At 43.7% G+C, this 17,977-nt stretch overlaps 1 protein-coding gene, 1 non-coding gene and 2 pseudogenes across 7 annotated transcripts in view; all 4 read left to right on the top strand.

Annotated features, from left to right (window-relative positions):
* Nucleotides 1-17,977, top strand: part of MECR (mitochondrial trans-2-enoyl-CoA reductase) — a 28,905-nt gene that overhangs the window by 291 nt on the left and 10,637 nt on the right. For 3 of the 6 annotated variants that reach the window (XM_039858704.1, XM_039858706.1, XM_039858703.1), the window contains exons 2-3: nucleotides 12,211-12,308; nucleotides 12,768-12,899. In XM_039858704.1, the coding sequence (XP_039714638.1) occupies nucleotides 12,211-12,308; nucleotides 12,768-12,899 (230 nt within the window). Of the gene's footprint in view, nucleotides 1-259; nucleotides 465-12,210; nucleotides 12,309-12,767; nucleotides 12,900-17,977 lie in introns of those variants that run through there. The other 3 variants (XM_039858705.1, XM_039858707.1, XM_039858708.1) reach the window with 3 other exon arrangements.
* LOC120599623 (U6 spliceosomal RNA) lies at nucleotides 1,467-1,576 on the top strand. Its single transcript, XR_005651945.1, has one exon. It is a non-coding gene; the product is annotated as a U6 spliceosomal RNA (small nuclear RNA).
* On the top strand, nucleotides 5,014-5,132 carry LOC120599627 (uncharacterized; annotated as a pseudogene).
* On the top strand, nucleotides 9,478-9,595 carry LOC120599630 (uncharacterized; annotated as a pseudogene).

The following is a 17,977-nucleotide window of genomic DNA, read 5'->3' as shown; positions in this document are numbered from 1 at the left end:
GACTGGGAAGGAAGGGACCGGGTCCGAGGAAGAAGGCAGAGAATAATGGAAGCGAAACTGAAGCCCAGGGCACGTTTGGTAACTCAGAAAGTACGTACTTCCAAGAAATTGAAGACCTGAGAGGCACAATTATAACGGTAATAGTGACAGGCGTTTTTTGATGGACTACTGTGTCAAGACAGTCCCTGTGTAAATGGGTGCATTCATTTAATCGTCATAACCTTTGGGGATACGGACTTGATTTAGCCTTATTTTGCAGATGAGAAAACTGAGGCATCAGAGAGGTGAAATTGCTTGCCCAGAGTCACACAGCCAGTAAGTGGCGGAGTCAGAATTTGAATCCAGAATCCAGGTCTGACTGACTGATCTGCCTGAGGTCGTACCTTCTATTATGGGGTGATGTGGAGGAGTGGATTTCAGAATACTTTTGCATCCATTTGGATCTTCCCGTCTCAGTAAAGTAGGTCAGAGATCATCGTTTCCATTTCACAAAGGACAAGGGACTTGTCTGAAGTGCTATAGCCAGTAAAGATTGGAACGGGGATGGGAATCCATGTCTTCTGATTCCTGTTCTCATGTAATTTCCTCTCCATTGTGCTGTTTATGTGCCTTTAATTAGTTAAAAAGCGCTCCTGTTTTGAAGCCAATAGAGACCTATGGTCGAGTACAGACTCAGCCTCTTAGCTGTTTTATCTTGAACAAGTCACTCAAGCCCTCTGAGCCCTCATTACTTTTATAATTATGTCCTCCTAAAATTCTGTTATATCTTAATGATTTTTGCATGTGGCTGATAAAAACAGTATGTGAATTGTCAACTATTATAAATCTGCACGTAAGTAACTACAGACATACCTCGTTTTTATTGCTCTTTGCTTTATCACGCTTTACAGATGTTGAGTATTTTACAAATTGAAGGCAAGACCCTATATTAGCAAAAAGATTATGACTCGCTTTATTGCTATACTCACTTAATTGAGGTGGTCTGGAACTGAACCCGCAATATCTCCAAGGTACGCCTGTATAGCCATCAAAAGGGCTAGTGGGGACACTGAAGTGAAGCTAAGTTGAAAGCATGGGTCTGGAAATCAGAAGACCTGGTGTCAAATCCTTGCCCTTCCTGTCTTAGCTGTGTGTGTGTTCGGCAAGCCACTGAGGATCTTTTAACCTTGGTTTCATCATCTTTAAAATTAAGACAATAACTTACTGGATTTTGTTAACCAATGTCACCATAAGAATAAGTAATTTAAAAAAATAAAAATAATAAATAATAAAATAAAATTAAGACAATAACAGTCATACCTCATAGTGCCTATCAGCTGAGATCAATCTAATGCTCTCCACCAAAAATATCTGCATACTCTCCTGCAGTCCCTTGTTTACAACTCTTTGATTCCCAGCAAATAGTTTGATTATTTTCCAGAGGATAGGCAAACGGAATTATTTTCATGATTAAAGTACAAGCTAGAGTGCTTGCTTCGGTAGGTAGCACATATATTAAATTGGAATAATACGAAGAAGATTAGCATGGTCCCTGCACAAGGATGGCACACAAATTCATGAAGCATTCCATATTTTCAATGTTAAAAAAAAAAAAAAGACAAGCTGGATGTTTTGACAGCCCAAGGGGATAAACCTCAGATAAAGTCAAGGTCTTGCGCTCAGCCTAGCCACACTCACCATTAGAACATTGAAACTAAAAGAATTTTGAGAAGACTCATCAGTCAATAAGCCCCAAATTGTATGTTGCTCATAAGTAATAAATCACCGGAGGACTTGATACAATGAGCTGGTAAAGCTCTGATGAACACTTCTTTTCCAGGAGTGCAGCCCAGACAAGAACTATGTAGTGCCTCTTCACAGGCTTGTGATTTAGGTGTCTGGTGCAGGACCTGCCACAAACCAGGTGCTCCAAAATGTTACTGAATCTGTATCTGACTTCAGTAAGAAGTGCACCTTTTATTGAGTTCTGTGGTGATGAGGAAGGTGTCTCCGATGTTCAGGGACCCTGAGGCAAGGTCTGGGAAGCTTAGGCAATTGAGTGCATTTGCCTCCTGATCACCTCCTCTTGGAGACCAGGGAAACTGGAACAGACTGGTTACAAGTGCCACTTAGGGAGGAAAGACATCTGTCTTGTTCTCCTTATGTGGAACCCTAGTAATTTCCCAGTTCAAAACAGTTCAGATACTTTCATGAAGCGTTGTATTCAACCTGGACTTCACACCTCAGTCACTTATGGCACTTTTAGAAACTACATATTCCCAAGCACCACTCTCTAAAACACGTAGTAGGTCTAGGATGGCCCTGAAATCTGAATTTTTTTAAACTCTCCAAATGAGTTTAAAAACTGATGCCCAGACCAGGGTTAAAAACCATTGCTCCGTGGATATGGACTGTCAGGCAGACAGTCTTCTCCCTTTGCTCCAGAATTGCAGTTTTCCCTTCTGATCCAGATTCAGGTTTGTTCATGTATGGACTGAGGCCAGAGACTGGGATTCTCTTCTTTGTAGTCATGTCTTAGGAGACTTAGAGTAACCACAGTGTCACAGAAAGAATCCTTTAAACATCCTCGTAACTAGGTACATAGGTCAGGTTACAGCACGTAGGGTCATGGAACTACCCAGAATTCAAGTAGAGCATTCCCCAAACTGGAGTGATTTGTGATGCTGGCACTGTGGGCCAGAGTTCTGGGAACAGCAGGGCGGGGACGAGGAATAGTCTGCTCAGGTCTGAGGGTTTGGGGAACTTCTCAGAACAAAGTCTCCAGGGATCTTCTGTTCTCATGTCAACATTTTGAGTGTCCCTCTCTTCAGGCCTGTTGGCCCCCAAACATTCTAGCTGTTCCCTCCTCTACTAAGCCTTTTCCCTCGTCTCTTAGAGTTTCTTTTCCCCGCAAAATGGACTCGCCTATATACATGTTCCTTTTGCATTTAAAAAGTTGAACTGCTGTTCTAAATAAAGTAAGAATGTGCAGGAGAAAATGACAACATGGGAGAGTGACAAACATTCTAGAAATTTCAGAAGTTCCCATGGCCATTGCCCCTTGTGCAGAGTTCCAAATTCTCTGTCAAATAATTCCTAGTTACTCCAATGTCTTTCTCTTTCCTTTTGTTCCTGAAAGTCCCCTTTCAGAATTTTGCATTCTCTGGGTCTTGTGGTAAAAGCAGCTTTCATTTGTGATATACTGTGTGGCAGGCATTGGGCTAAGTTCTCCAAATATGTTATGGAATTTAAAACTCACAATAACCCAGTTTGGTCATGGATATACCTATCTTATAGACAAGGGAACCGAGGCTCAAGAAGCTTGAAAGTCATTTGTCCAAGATCACACAACTAGGATGTCCCTTTATTAAAAGTCCTTGATATAGACATAGACCTAAATAAATAATGACAATCGTCCCAAATATTTTTCGAGAATGAGGAAGAGGATAAAACTAGGAATAAGATAGGTCAGAAGAGAAGGTGAGATTATAGGTCGTTCAAGTGACTCCAAGTCTCTACTCTTCATAGGAAGGGCAGCCCCACCCTGGGGAAGATGGTAAGAATACTGTTCTCCATCTCCCCTTTTCAGGATCCTGAAGTTTTCATAAAAGAGCATCCTGGTCATCATGGCTTTCTCACCTGACTGCTTCTAACATGAAATGAAATGAAGCTGTGAAGTCCTTGGACACATACCCATTCTCTTAGCCAGATGGAATTTGAGGGAGCATGTGGTGGGGAGCCAAGCTGTGTAGGTAGTGAGTTCTCACTGCAGGGCACTGTTTATTCTCAGGGGATTTCTTTTTACAGTTGATGTCCGTGTTTAAAACCAAAACTCGATGCTGGTGACTTGGTTTTAAACTAGAATTTTAGTACTTTGAAAAAAAAATTAGCATTCTGTTTGGCACTGTGTTGAAAACTGAGATTTTATTTGTTCATCTTGTCTCTTGCCGCTCTTTATTGTTGTCAACAAATGAAAGAGGAGGGAACAGAATTCATTGATTTAGTAAGTTAGCCAGCATTTATTCTTTGAGTGCCTACTAAGTGCTAGGCACAGAGGAATCAGAAACAAATAATCTGTGGTCTTTGCCTTCGGGGAATTCACACTCTGGGCCAGGAGACAGGTCACTGTAGTCCAGTGGGTTAAGTGACAGAATATGATCAAAGTGCTAAAGACATCCAGAAAAAGGGTACCTAACCTCCTTGGGGTGGAAGAGAATGCCTCCTATGAAGGCCTGAAGTCTAAGTTTAGTCCCCAAAATATCAGGTGGGCAGTGTATGAGGAGAGAAAGAATAGAAATGTTCCAAGCAGAAGAACTTGCATGTGCAAAAACCCAGAGGGAAAATAAAATTGTGTGTCTGATTAACAGATATTAAGTGCCTACTTAATATTTGTTATTTAAGATATCTTCTGAGACTAGCCTGAGGTCACAGGACTCAAACTCGAGCCAGAATCCACATTCCATAACACTTGCACATGACCTTCCCTCTGGACATTATACTAGGCTGTGCGGTTCATGGCCAAGCTCTTTCACCCTAGTTTCTTCATTCTTGCCTCTGAGGGTGGAACTTGGCAGGCATACTTCCAAGGAACTGCAGTTGAAACAATAGACAGGGTTGTCCCTCTAAGTCCAGAGTGTCTGGGAGGAATGCCACCACCCAGTGCAATTCCAAGCTATTATGGTTGTCTGGCCCTCTCCTAGTGGCTCCTGCAGTTCTCTGGTATGGTTCCAGGCTTTTCCCACCCTGGATGGGGTAGGAGGGTCTTCATTTCAGAGAAGGAAAAGCAAAGATGACACGAGGTTAGTCTGTGGCTCAGGATATGTCACTGGGGACTAACCTGGGTTCTAGTCTCAACTGACTATTACAGTGAGGAAATCACTCCAGTCTCCATTGATTTTAGTTATTCTTTGATAAGGGAGGGGTGACCAAGGTCAGCAGTGGTAAATAGAAACATTCATGCTGTCCCCCCACCCCGGTCTTCTGTGCCAGTGACAAACCTTCATAGCTCCCTTTTCTCTGTACCTCAAAACCTTTGTCTACAGCCATGCCACCCTGAACATGCCCAATCTCATCTGATCCCGGAAGCTAAGCAGGGTTAGGCCTGGTTAGTACTTGAATGGGAGACCGCCTTGGAATACCAGGTGCTGTAGGCGTTTAAAATATATATTTTTTTTAATTTAAAAAAATTAAAAACCTACACACCTCTTCACCCCATTCTCCCCAAACAACATTTTTTCCTGCCAAGACAAGGTGAGGCCTCAAGAGTTTTTTCTCAATACTGTAGCCGTGGAAATTGCTATGAAACATGAATCTTCTTTGATCCAACAATTGTCCAGCTCCGACAAGTCTATGAAACCAAAGGAAGCACTGGACAGCCTACTTGCCAGTGGTTGTTCTAGCAGCCTCCAAGGAGTTATGCTGTGGCTAGAAATCTGGGGTCCTGGGCACAAAATCTCACTAAGGGCCCCTTTGCTCTTGGTTGGTTACATAATCAGCAGCTGGCCAGGCAGGGGCTACATGGTCATCTTCATACCTGTCAAAGAGACAAAAGTAACTGAAGGCAGGGAGTCTGCCTCCTGCTGTGGTCCAGTCTCACTTTCTGGAGTAACAAGGAGAGTTAGGCCTCAGCAAACTAAGCAACAGAGACTGCGGCTCCCTTCAAGCAAATATGTCAGCAAATGTAGAATATTATGGGGCTTGCAAGCTTTCTGGTAATCTAAATTGAGGGAAAGTAGGGGATTGAGAGAAGGTAGGAAGAAGGTATCTTTACCAACCCTGCATAGACATTTCCAGAAGTTGCCATAAGTCTCTTGATTCCCTTCCATTGAAAATGATTGTGCAAAAAGTCCTGGGTGATAGGAGGGCAAGATTACTTTGAGGCAGGGAAGCCAGAAGAGGCGCAGAAAGGCAGTGGGTGCACCTAGCACACCAAGGGACATGGAACAGAAGAGCTTTGAAGGGCCCAGGACTTCCTTAGAACCCCACGAACTGAGGCCATCAACATCCCCTGCTGTGGATGTTGGAGCAAGCTGTTAAAAGCTCTGAGCTGAATAACTTCGTTCCTTTACAATTTCCCAATTGTGCCTGGCTTATTAATTATCGATCGAATCTCAGAACAGTGTACACAGCACACCAGGCAATTCACGAAGTCACAGAAGGCAGCTTGTTTGTGACCCTGGGGGTTGCAGACAGACTAGGGAGAGCCACATGAGATATCGGTTATCTTCACCCAATGCCCTATGATGGGTCACACATTTTCGGCTCTGTAATGAGCAGATGAGAAAGTTTCTGTGGACCGTGACTGTCTCTCTCCTGCTCAAAATGATATTGACCAGTTTGAGGTGACTGAGTGGAAGATGCAAGATAAGTACAAATGGTTGCTAATTAAATGCAGAAGGCGGGAAAGATATCTTAGCAGCACTGGCTAGTGCCCGCTTTACATAGCAAATAGAGCTGAGCCAGTCCCCAGAGTACTGGCCTCTTTTTCCCTGTCTCAAAAGGCTCTTTCTTCTGCCTGCTTTTTTCTCCCTTGTAGTTCATATGGCATCACAGGTGTGCAGCCGCAGCCTCAAAGGAGCCATTGTGACCTTATCCAGCCTGGGATCTATTGAGTGGAGATAGTGGCATCCCTCTGAATTGCATGGCGCCATTACACAGACAGGGGAAGGCCTTGACCATCCTGGGAAAGCAGCTTGAGATCTAGCCAGGTTGTGTTTAGGTGCCTCATTTGTGCTCCACAACACAAATACCAGTTCCTTTGGTGAGTTTAAAAAAAAAAAAGGGAAGAAATCGCTATCATTACACCAGAGGTCCAACTCCTGGAATTTAGACTCGTCCGTTTTCCTTCCTGTCTCTGCAGAATGGTATCCTTGACGACGCTGTTAGAACTCTGCAGGAACAGCAGTGTCTGTGGTATCGATGGCATTCCACGGGGCAGGCTGGGGCTGGTCTCCCTTGTGAGACGCAGCTGGACCAACACACCTCCCCCTAGGAGAGCAGCATGTGTCAGGCCTGCCTGCCGCCCTCACCCACCTGTGTTTGCAGCTTCAACTTTCCATCTCCTAGACCCTCGTCCCTGCCCCACTCTCCTTCCGTCCCACTTCTGTGAATTTCAACTAGTACCGGAAAGCTAGGCCACCCAGAAGACAAAGAGGAGAGAACTGGGAGCAGGTCATAGCCCAGTGCAGCTCCCCTCAAGCTGTTGTCTGGGGACAGGCAGTTACCTGGTGTGCTGTGAAAACTGTTCCCAGCCAGGTTAACTCTGTAAGCTCTGGGTCGCACAAAGCCACATGGATTTCTTTATGACTCTAATGTGCAGTCTGAATCTTATAAAGGGGGTTTAGTGGGCAGCATTGCCAAATGTGTTGGACCCCAGGGAATACCTAATAATATTTCTCAGGACAAGAATTCCACAAAGAGCTGAGGAATGCTGGCTTGGTGTTCAATAGTCTCAGCTTCAGAGTCAAGTTTCAGGTCAAGTCTTGCCACTTAGTAACAATTTAACCTTGGGCAAGTTAACTTCTCTGAGCTTCAGTTTCCCATCTGTAAATTAGGAAGATAACACCCTCCAGATAGGTGTTTTAAGGACTAAACAGCATCGGATATATAAAATGTTAAGCACGATGCCCAGAGCTTAGGAAACTGTCAGCATTAGTTGTCATTTAATTGTACAGCCATCATCCAAAATATGTTTACCAACTACCCTAGACTCCACCTACACACAGCTGACTCACAGCTCTCTATGTCAGCGCCCTCTGCTCTGTACCCGACTGCAGGCCACCTGCTTCAAGCTTCCAACCCACTCCAAACCGCTCTTCCTTTTTCTTCATCTCACCATCCAGTTGCCCAAGCCAGAAGCCCAGGAGCCATCAAAGGCTTTCCACTTCTCCCACATGGAGTTGGTCACCAAGTGACATCAATGCTGCTTCTTATTTAAGAGACTCTAGGTTATCCAATCCTCTCCATTCCCATGGCTCCAATCCAGCCCACACCTGTTGCCCGGCCTACTGTCAGGTCAGATTCTTTGCCATTCCCTCTGGCTGGAAAGCCTCCCATCCTTTCTCAGCCCACCCAGTAAACCATTTATCCTTTGAGCCTCAACTAAGGTATTGCTTCTTCCAAAGCCCTCTGCTCACTGTTTGCTTTCTTCTTCTGGCTGGTTAAACTCTCAGCATTAGCACCACAAGCCTGCCTCTGAGGTAGCATTTCCCCCATGTGTGAGTCGCCACACCATCGAGCTCCCAAGCAGATTTTTTTTTTCATATTTAAACCCTATCTGACAATCATTAAATATTTGTTGAATTAAATTTAATTTCAGTGAGTCAGTGATTCCTTTCAGAAGTATAGCCAGCTAATTATTTCAAAGGCTTCCTTGGGTAGTCTTACCACGGATAACAACTGCCATTTCTTCAGCATCTACTATGTATCAGGTACTCTAGCAAATGCTTTATGTACATTAACTCATTTAATCCAGTGAACTAGGTTCTAGTGTTATCCACACTTCACAGACAAGCATTTTGAGGTTTATCTAGCTGGTAACTGACCGAGGCTGGATTCAAACCCGTGCTCTCTACTCTTCATCTATGAACTGAGATCTACCTATATTCTCATCTTGACCATGATTGTCTAGATTTTTAAGAAGTGCAATTTTATTGCAAATTTGATCTGCACTTTCCTATGAGGAAAAGAGCCATAGGTTTTTGCTAACACCAAACTCTTTTAAGGATAATCTCCATTTTTATTTGCACCCATCCTTCAGGGACATGTTCCTGAACAGCCCAGAACCAGGAAGGGCAAGTATGAGCTCAATAGCAAAGTTCCTATGGTTTGAGCCTGTACCCCGGTTCCCTAAATGACTGGCATTTTTATGCCACATTTTTTCTCTAGAGAAGAAAGTTGGATAATTTGCATATTTCTTTAGGAATCATGGAGCTTTGTTTTGGTCCCAGGCACTGTACTAAGACTGAAAGTTCTCTGCTCTCCATGAGACCACACATTCTAACTACAAAGCTAGAAGGTCAGTAAAAAGAGCACTGAACTGAGTCTGAAAGACCTAGATCCATATTCAACTCCAAAGTCCAAAAAGCTCTGAAAACTGGCAGTTGTTTTTTTATTTGTTTGTTTTGTTTCGTTTTGTTTTTTTATAAGTCTTGGAGGCAAAACCTGATCTCTAACATGAAGTTTCTATATGGCCATTATTCATCCCACTTAGTGTGAATATTCATATGTTTTGCTGCAAAATAATGTGTCTGATCACAGAATACTTCCCCAGCCCTCATGGGGCGGGGAGGGGTATAGATAATACATGGTTCCGCACTCTGAAGTACATCTCACCCCAAGAGTTTTAGAAAAAGAATGTGAACTCATGCCTCATTGTGATGAACCCAATTAAGATGGTCTTAAATGGTTTGGTCACCCCTTCTGTGTAATGGGAACACTCAAGATGGAGCACACGATTTTTTTTCAGAGCCAAGAGGAAGGTCAAAAGATGTCTTAGAGGTCTACAACCAGTTTACCCTGAACAAGCCCAATCCCATCTGATCTTGGAAGCAAGCAGGGTTGGGCCTGGTTAGTACTTGGATGGGAGACCACCTAGGAAGACCAGGTGCTGTAGGCGTTAAAAAAAAAAAAGAAAGAAAAAATAAGGCATTGTAAGCTGACAAGGTCCTTGCAATCTGTGAGGTCAACCAAGGGTTGCCTCGCCTAAAAAATAAAAATAAAAATAAAACAAAAGATGTCTTAGGGAAAGTATAATTTGAGCCAGTTCTTAAAGGGTAAACTGAATTTCTCACTTTATGGAGAAGTTATAGAAAAATTCTGAGCTGAGGCAAGAGCATATGGAAAATGTGCAGAGAAAAAAATTGTCTTTAGCTTAAGTGCATGGACTTTGTCGGCTTATAGAAAAACTCTGATTATCTGTCAAAATGCAAGAGAGGAGCAGTACAGATAATACAAAGAGGCCACTAGTCCACAGTCCTTGTACTCTGAGCAGGATTTTTCTTTGGAATGCAGACTTACACATGCATTCACAGAATGCCTCCCTGCTTAGTCTACAGGGGAGGCTAGGGAGCTGCTGACCCTTCCTCCTACCCATGGCAGCCCAGCAAGGATCAAGCCTACACACCACTGCTGGCTGGTACTCACCTTGCTGCCCTCTGCTTGGTCTGGGGTGAGCCACTATCCATCTGGCTTCTCCAGCATCAGATTGCCAGGTTCACATCAGATCAGCCAGTTACTATTTTTGGTGGCCTTAAACAAGTTATTTACCATTTTTGTGCCTTTGTTCCTCAGGTATAAAATCAGAATAATAGTAGAAAGCCAGTATGGAAAGCACTTAGCAGAATGCCTCACTGACAACCACTCAAACAATAATTATACAAAGACTCGCCCTCCTCCAGCTATATATAAAAATATACATTCCTTAATATTTACCTAAAAAGAAAAAAAAAAAGCCCTTTATTCTCTCTGCCCTGGTCATCAACTTTTTCCTGGTTAACCATTTTCTGTAGTGTTTCTATTTTTTGTTTTTTGTTTTGTTTTGTTTTGTTTCTCAATCATGGTGAGGCATGGCCTCCCTCACCTTGGTCATGATCTGGTACAGGGATTCCCAGATTGGGGTTCCCAAATCCCCAGGGGTCATTATAGGCAGTCGGCAGGGTTCCCAGCCTGATTTCAGGATACTGATATAGAGAAAAGTAAATAAGAGCGCTGACTTTGAAAGTAGAGACTCCCTGCCACTGACCAGTTATCTTACCCTGCATACATTTCATAATCTCCAGGAGCCTCTATTTCTTACTTGCTAGAATGGGAATGTTAATACTTTGCCCACAGGAATGTTACATCTTAGGTCATGTATTTAAAACCCTTAACACAGGATTTGATGTGCAATAAACACCTCATAAAAACCTGCCACCATTATTACTATTAGTAGAGAGATGTCTTGAAAATCACACTTTTAGCCCAAAATGGAGCTTCGGGTATAATTAAAAGGTCAGATTTCTGTGGGAAGTGGGTAGAATTACATCAGTTTAGTGCGATGACACTGTTGCCTAATGTTGTGCCTTTGGTAAGTAAAAATAAAGAGAATTATTACTTAATAAGTATAAGTAAAAATGAGAATTATTAATAAGTACATTCGGGCAGAGAAAGGCATTGCCAGCACGAGTCTGAGGGGTGTGGAGAAAGACAGAAAAGGAATTTGGTAATAAAAAGTCATGAGGCCCCACCACTGTAGTACACTGATCAGGCTTTCTGGTTGGAAAGACTCCTTTTTTAAAGAACAAAAGTCACACATGGACCTTGTCACTGGACCTCCGTGAGAAGGCCTGTAGCAGGTTTTACCCATTAACCAAAGTTCCAGTGGATAAAGATGTTAGTCTCATGGTTTCTAGGGCCCACCACAAGCAAAGTGAGTTATCATATAGACTCAAAATGAGAGAGGCTCTTGGGATTGAACAAGTGCAGACCACCCCTTCCAACCCCCATTTACAGATGGGGAAACAGAGGCCTAGAGTGGGGAAGAAACTTGCCCAAGGTGACACAGTTGTCACATGGTAGGGCTTCACATCTAAGACAGCTCTCCATCCTTGCCAGTGCCCTTTCTGACAGACCAGGGCCCGCATTTGGAAGGGACATCACTCCAGGGAGTAAACCACAGTCACCCAGGGAGTTCTTTTTGAACCACAACGGCCCTCTCTCTACTTCCTTCACCCCCTCTGCAACTAACAGAAATGTCTCCTCTTTCCTGTGTGTATTATAAGAAGGCAAATAAGGGGAGAACCCATCAGGGAGCCTGAGATTTCCCAGTTATGCCTGTTCCTGAGAAGTACCAGGGGTACCCCTATCTGGAGATCTAGTTACACAGGTCAGAGCTGGGGCCTGAGAATCTGTATCAGTCAGCATACCTGGTGATTCTGATAAGCAAGCAAGTTTTAGAAAATACAAGGCTAATCCAGGCCAGCGAAGTTTTTAAATATTTTTCTGCCCTAGAGTGGGCAGTGGGGTTGAGAGGTCACTAGGGATTTTCTACTTGCAGTTAATGACAGAGTTAACCTGTATCCTGTGCTAATTCTTTACAGCACCTTACCCTTTTCTAGCGGAACCCGAATTCCTGGGCACACAGTGGTAGCTCAAAAATGTTGCTGCCTGACCTACTTTGGAGAGATGATTTGAGCAAAAGATACCCTGTCTAGCCTGGGTGACATTAACATCTCTCTTTGGCTTTGTGCTTAGACTGAAGAACCTGGAGCTAACTGCTGTGGGCGGATCAGATGTCCATGTGAAGATGCTGGCGGCCCCTATCAATCCATCTGACATAAATATGATCCAAGGTAACCTTGGTTTCTGTGGCTTATGTTAATTGGCTTTTTTGCTTAGCCATCACCTCATTTTCATTCCTCTTCAGGTGTGGGTGTGAAATCTCTATGATTAGCAACAGCTGTTCTCCAGATGCTCGGTCTGCAGACTGTGAGCCCCCCTCTGGCCTCCCCTCTCTGGATTATGAGGCTTTTCAAGAGTTAGAAATATTGCAGTGGGGAGTAAACCAACCACAGTGAAGTACCTGGGATATGCTGGGCTCATTTCATGCACTGTCTTATCTAATCGTCCTAATAACCATGAACACAGAAGAGTATTATCCTCTTAGTTTCTTTGTAAAGAAACTCAGAGAGGTCGGTTAGTAACACAGCTGCTCTAAGGCAGAACCCAGGTCGGACTTAGATCTGACTCCAAAGTCCATGTTTTCACTGCCCACATTTCATTGGATGACCCCCTGTGCTCTTCTCCCTTAGGGAATTATGGCTTCCTTCCCAAGCTACCTGCCATTGGAGGAAACGAAGGCGTTGGACAGGTGGTTGCAGTGGGCAGCAGTGTGACTAGGGTGAAGCCAGGAGACTGGGTGATTCTAGCACATAGCGGTTTGGGTGAGTTTCTCCAGGTGTCCGCAGCCTTTCATTGTTTTAGACCCTATTTTACCTCTACCATAAACATTTGCTAATTGGCTCAGTGTAACTAACAACTAAGCAATGTGGGGTTTACTGTTAAGTCCACATACCTACTCCAGGAAAGATTCTGTTTCTTTTGCTCAGGATGATGCACCTGCTCTCTCATCTCCTTGGGCTGGTGTTGATCAAAGCTGTAATTCTCTGAATCCCTATATCCCTAAATCCCTGCAGTAACGTACAATGAGGAACAAAACAAAGACAGCCCCTGCCCTCCAAGAGGTTAAGATCTTATTAAAGAAATCTCCAAACCAGTAACTTAAATAAAAGGAGCCCTACAAGCTCACAAGAAGCAAAGAGCACTTCCGGCTACTCTGTGTGCACGTATGTGTTTGTATGTATGTGTGTGTGTGTGAGTGAGAGAGACAGAGAGACAGTGAGATACAGACACAGAGACAGAGGGAGGGAGTCTTAGGGAAGGGTCAGGATTTCCTGGAAGAGGCTCATTGGACCAGAACTCTGATAGATGAATTTTGTTAGGTGGAAATGAGCCTAAAATCATTTGTTTCCTTTGGAGGAAACAAATGAGCAAAGACACAAAGGCGAGTTCGGGAAATGGTGGAAAATCCAGTAGCCTCAGCAGAGGATGTGCACATGGGAGAGGACTGCATAAATGAGAAGGAAGGTCACAAAGGTAGTGGGGCCACATGGGGGGAGGCCCTGCAAAAGCCAAGCTAAGAGTTAGGGTCTTCTTTTATATGTAGTGAAGAGTCATTGGTGAGTTTTGTTATTTAACACTTGATGGTTTTGGAGGCACAAACATTATACAAATGGATCTTGACAGCAGCCACAAGAGAGAAGCAGGGCAGACATTATTCATCCCTTTTGGATATGTGATTAAAAAGAAGCCCTTGGCCAAACTTAAACAGCAAACTGAAAGAGAGCTCACTGGATTCTCGTTCCCTCTGTTTTTCCCACTACACCTTATTGTTAGGACCCTGTGGGTTATAACTCACAGAGAGACAACTCAGATTTGCTTTACAAAAAAAGTTAATGGGTTTGTGGAACTGGGAAGTACAAGAAATGGAAAGCTTCAGGCAGAGCTGGATCCAGGAACCCCAATGTTATCAGAGCTCTGTCTTTCTCTTGTTCTTTCTAGTTCTCGGATGAGATCTCCCCACATAGTGATATAGTAACAGAAACAAATATTTAGTGACCACTCTCTTTGCATCAGTACTTTACATATATTAATTGTTCTAAGTATTTTACATATATTAACTCAATTATTATACCCACAACATGAAGTAAATATAGATACTCTTATTATACCCATTTTGCAGATGAAACAACAATAAATATAAAGGATTAAGCAACTCGCCTGAGGTCACCCAGCCAATAAATGGCAGAGCTGAGATTCTAACACACTCTGCTATATACCTGGCATAGATGATCACTAGCAACCTGAGGTTTACATCATCCTGAGAACAACTAAACGAGCACATCCTCCGCAATCCGTTCAGGATAACCATATTCATTGCCCAGAGGGCTCTGACCAACCCTGCCTGGGTCCTTGCCCATCCATCCATGAACCAATTGCCGGGAAGATGGGGTTGGGCCACTCCAGTTGCCTAGTTGAGTCTCTTGCCACCCCTGTGGTACAGAAGGTAAGGCCTTGTGGTTGATAGCCCCAGAGGTTAGGAAGGAGTAGTCCTAGAAAGAAAAAGGTATCAGGTAGGAAGAAAACAGTAACAGAAGTCTACTAGAAGCTCTTCGCTTCTCTCAGATCAGGAAAGCTGCCAAGAACGGCTTCACCCTCCCCAATAGCCACCTGACAGTGAAAGAGCCTAACTGTGGGAGTGAATTGAGAGCTGCAAGGATTCACTGGATACTGACTGATGCTTCAGGCCAGCCCCTATGCTGAGTGAAGGGCATCCATGATGGGTCAGACACAGACTCTGCCTACAAAATGCTCTTGGCTGAGAATGGAAAAACAACACTTAATACAATGCAATATAATAAGTGCTATAATCACAGCATGGACACAAAGGCAAGAGTCTCCTATCTCAGGAAGCATTAGGAAAGGCTTCCCAGAGAAGTGATGTTTGAACTTCATCTGGAAGACAGTAGAAGTGCAGCCAATGGGCTAGTTGAGGAAGGCCTTCCCAGGCAGGAAGTGCAGCATGTGAAAAGGTCTGGCGATGGAGAAGGCATGGCACTGTCAGAACTTCAGGTAGCTCAGTGTGGCCGAGTCAGAGGAGAGACGGGGTAGAAGCAAGATGAGGCTGGAGGCATAGTCAGGGGCCCAGTCAGTGCAAGGAATGCTCCGAAAGGGCAGAGGGTGGAGGCCTGAAGCCAGTAAGAAGGTAGCTAAACAGTTCAGGCTTCAGATGATGAGCGTCTGAACAAGACAGTTCTATAGGACTAGAGAAGATGGTGGATTTAAGATCTAAAATAACAGGACTTGGTAAATAAATTTGGAGAGAAGACTAAAGGACAAATCTGCCAGATGTATGGATAATTGCATGGGTGGTGATGGTGGTATTAGCTAGACTAAGGATTTCTCTCTGGAGAAAAGGTGAGTCTTTTAAACCAGGTGCCAGTCACAGAGGATGAGGACTTGATAATTGCCAGGACTATAATTAACTTAGTTTATCCAATAAACATTTAGTGAGCATCTGCAATGTGTTGAGCTCTAACATACAGCAGTGGACAGACATGACAGTCTAGTAAAGACTGCAGTTCAATAAAAGTGGCAATCATTAAGCAGATAAGTCCTCAGCTAGCTAGATCTTCATCATTTTTCATGGTACTGAGGTGCCCAGCTGTTGCTGTGCCCATAGCCAGCTTTTTGTCACATGCAACCAACCAGTCCCAGGGGAGACTGGACCAGAGAATGTGCCAACTGACTTTCTCGTAAGAAATATTCAAAACCCCCATGAGGCAGCACAGGGCAGAAGAAAGAGCACTAGCCTGAAAATCAGATGTGGGTTCTCCTTCCTCCTCCCCTATATGACCTTGTTTAAGTCACAAATACTTTGAGCCTCAGTTTCCTCATCTCTAAAATGGAGCCAAGTCAACTTCACATACCTCAACCAACTGTTGTTAGCAGCTCAGCTGAGGGAATACATGCAGCGATCTTTGCAAACACTAAATTTCTGTATGCATTAGATTAGGGGTCAGCAAACTTTTTTCTTAAAGGGCGAATTAGTAAATATTTTAGACTTTGCAGGCCATACTGCCTCTATTCAAGTCTGCTTTTATAAGTACATAAAAAGTGAGCATGGCTATGTTTCAATAAAATGTATTTACAAAAACCAAATCTGGTGAGCCAAATTTGGTTGCATGTTTGCTGATGATGGAGATGGTTATGGGTCAGTTGCACATGCTTGAGAAATAGCAGTCCTCAGAGCTAGGGCATGAGACTTAAAACCAGTAAAGGGAACGAAGGGGTGTTACATACCTCCTAAGTACTAGGCACAGTGATAGTCTGTACAAATACCATCGCGTTTAATCTTCACACTATGACATGAGTGTTATTCTTTGCATTTCATAGACAAGGAAACGTAAAAATCAAAAAAGGTGAAGTGAGAATTTGAAGTCACACCACTAGTGGATGGCAGAGCTGAGTTTTTAAGCACGTGTCTCCAAATGCAAAGTCTAAGAGTTTCTATTTTAAAGCCATGAAAGCCCTTGGGGCTGACCGTGGGCGCTGCTCCCATCCCACCCAGGTCCTCTCGAGAAGGGGAGTAGGGACTGCCAAGTCCCAGAAACCCATGTCAAGGGCCGAGTTCTCATTGTTGTGCCATCTAGGGGAATTAGAAGACACACTTGATTTCATGCATAAAAGCCGTACTAAGCATTTGGCCAGAGTAGAGTACATTAAGTGTTAGCTAAGATGAAGGGGGTGATGATTATGAAGAGGATGATGATGCTTTGAAAACCAGGCTGAGTGAAGCCCAGAGAACGCAAAGGCCCTCCTGGGTTCCAAAGGAATCCTTCAGTTTTTCAGCCTCTTATTTTCTCAGCCAAAGATATGCTCTGGGATTGACACGGCCTTTAATAAAGAGTATTCCTGCCTTCTGTCTCAAATTCCTGGTCCCTAAAGCCCACATTGTTTCTCCCCTCCTGCAGCACAATTTGTAGTCGCCTGGGCTGCCCTCTACTCCCCATATCTGGGCCACGTAGTACCAAGGTACTGTTAGAATCTCAGCAAGTGGATAGTGAGTGCACACTCAAGAGCTTTGGAAGTATAGGCCAAGGGCCCTGAGACATCACAGACACTGAGCCAGCAAAGCTTCAAGTAGTTTTCCTAAGGTGACCTGGCAAATGCATGGCAGAGCCAGCGCTTAAATAAGTGTCTGTCTGATTCCAACGTCTGTCCTCTTCGCCTCTGCTTTTTATGGGATCCTGCTTACATGGACAAAGGCCCCTCAATGCTCATCAACCCCTGTTGATTCTGTCTTCAAAAGATAACTCAAATCCATCACTTTCTCTTCGTCCCCACCGCTGATGTCCTGGTCTAGACAATTGTCATCTCACATCACAGCCCCTGCAAAAGCCTCGTGAGTGGGCCTCCCCATTTCCACCCCTCACCACCTCACCATCTTTTCCACACAGCAACTGTGTGGTCTTAAAGCATAAATCCGACCTCATCAGACTTATCTTAAAACTATTTAGAACCTTCCCATTCACTAAAATAAAATTCATTCTCCATGCCATGACCCTAAGCCCTGTGTTTTGCAGACTGCATGTTGTAACCTGTTAGCTAAATCAATCTAGTGAGTTGCAAACAGCATTTCTTTTTTGTGAAAATCAAACAATAGAATAAAGAATAAGAAGATACGGTAAATATTATTCCATGAAAATTTGGCTTCAGAGATAGATAGATAGATAGACAGATAGATGATAGATAGATAGATAGATAGATAGATAGATAGAGATAGATAAAAGCCGCGGTGTGTGTGTGTGTGTGTGTGTATTTATGTACTGAGTTACAACATAACTCATGGTTTCTATAGGTCAAGATCATGAAATTCTATATAACACTCATCTAGCCTATG

Source organism: Pteropus medius, unplaced genomic scaffold, assembly GCF_902729225.1.
Source record: "Pteropus medius unplaced genomic scaffold, Ma_sr-lr_union100, whole genome shotgun sequence".
NCBI classification, from domain to species: domain Eukaryota; kingdom Metazoa; phylum Chordata; class Mammalia; order Chiroptera; family Pteropodidae; genus Pteropus; species Pteropus medius.
Note: the sequence above shows the minus strand (reverse complement) of the source record. Positions and strands in the feature narration are given on the sequence as shown.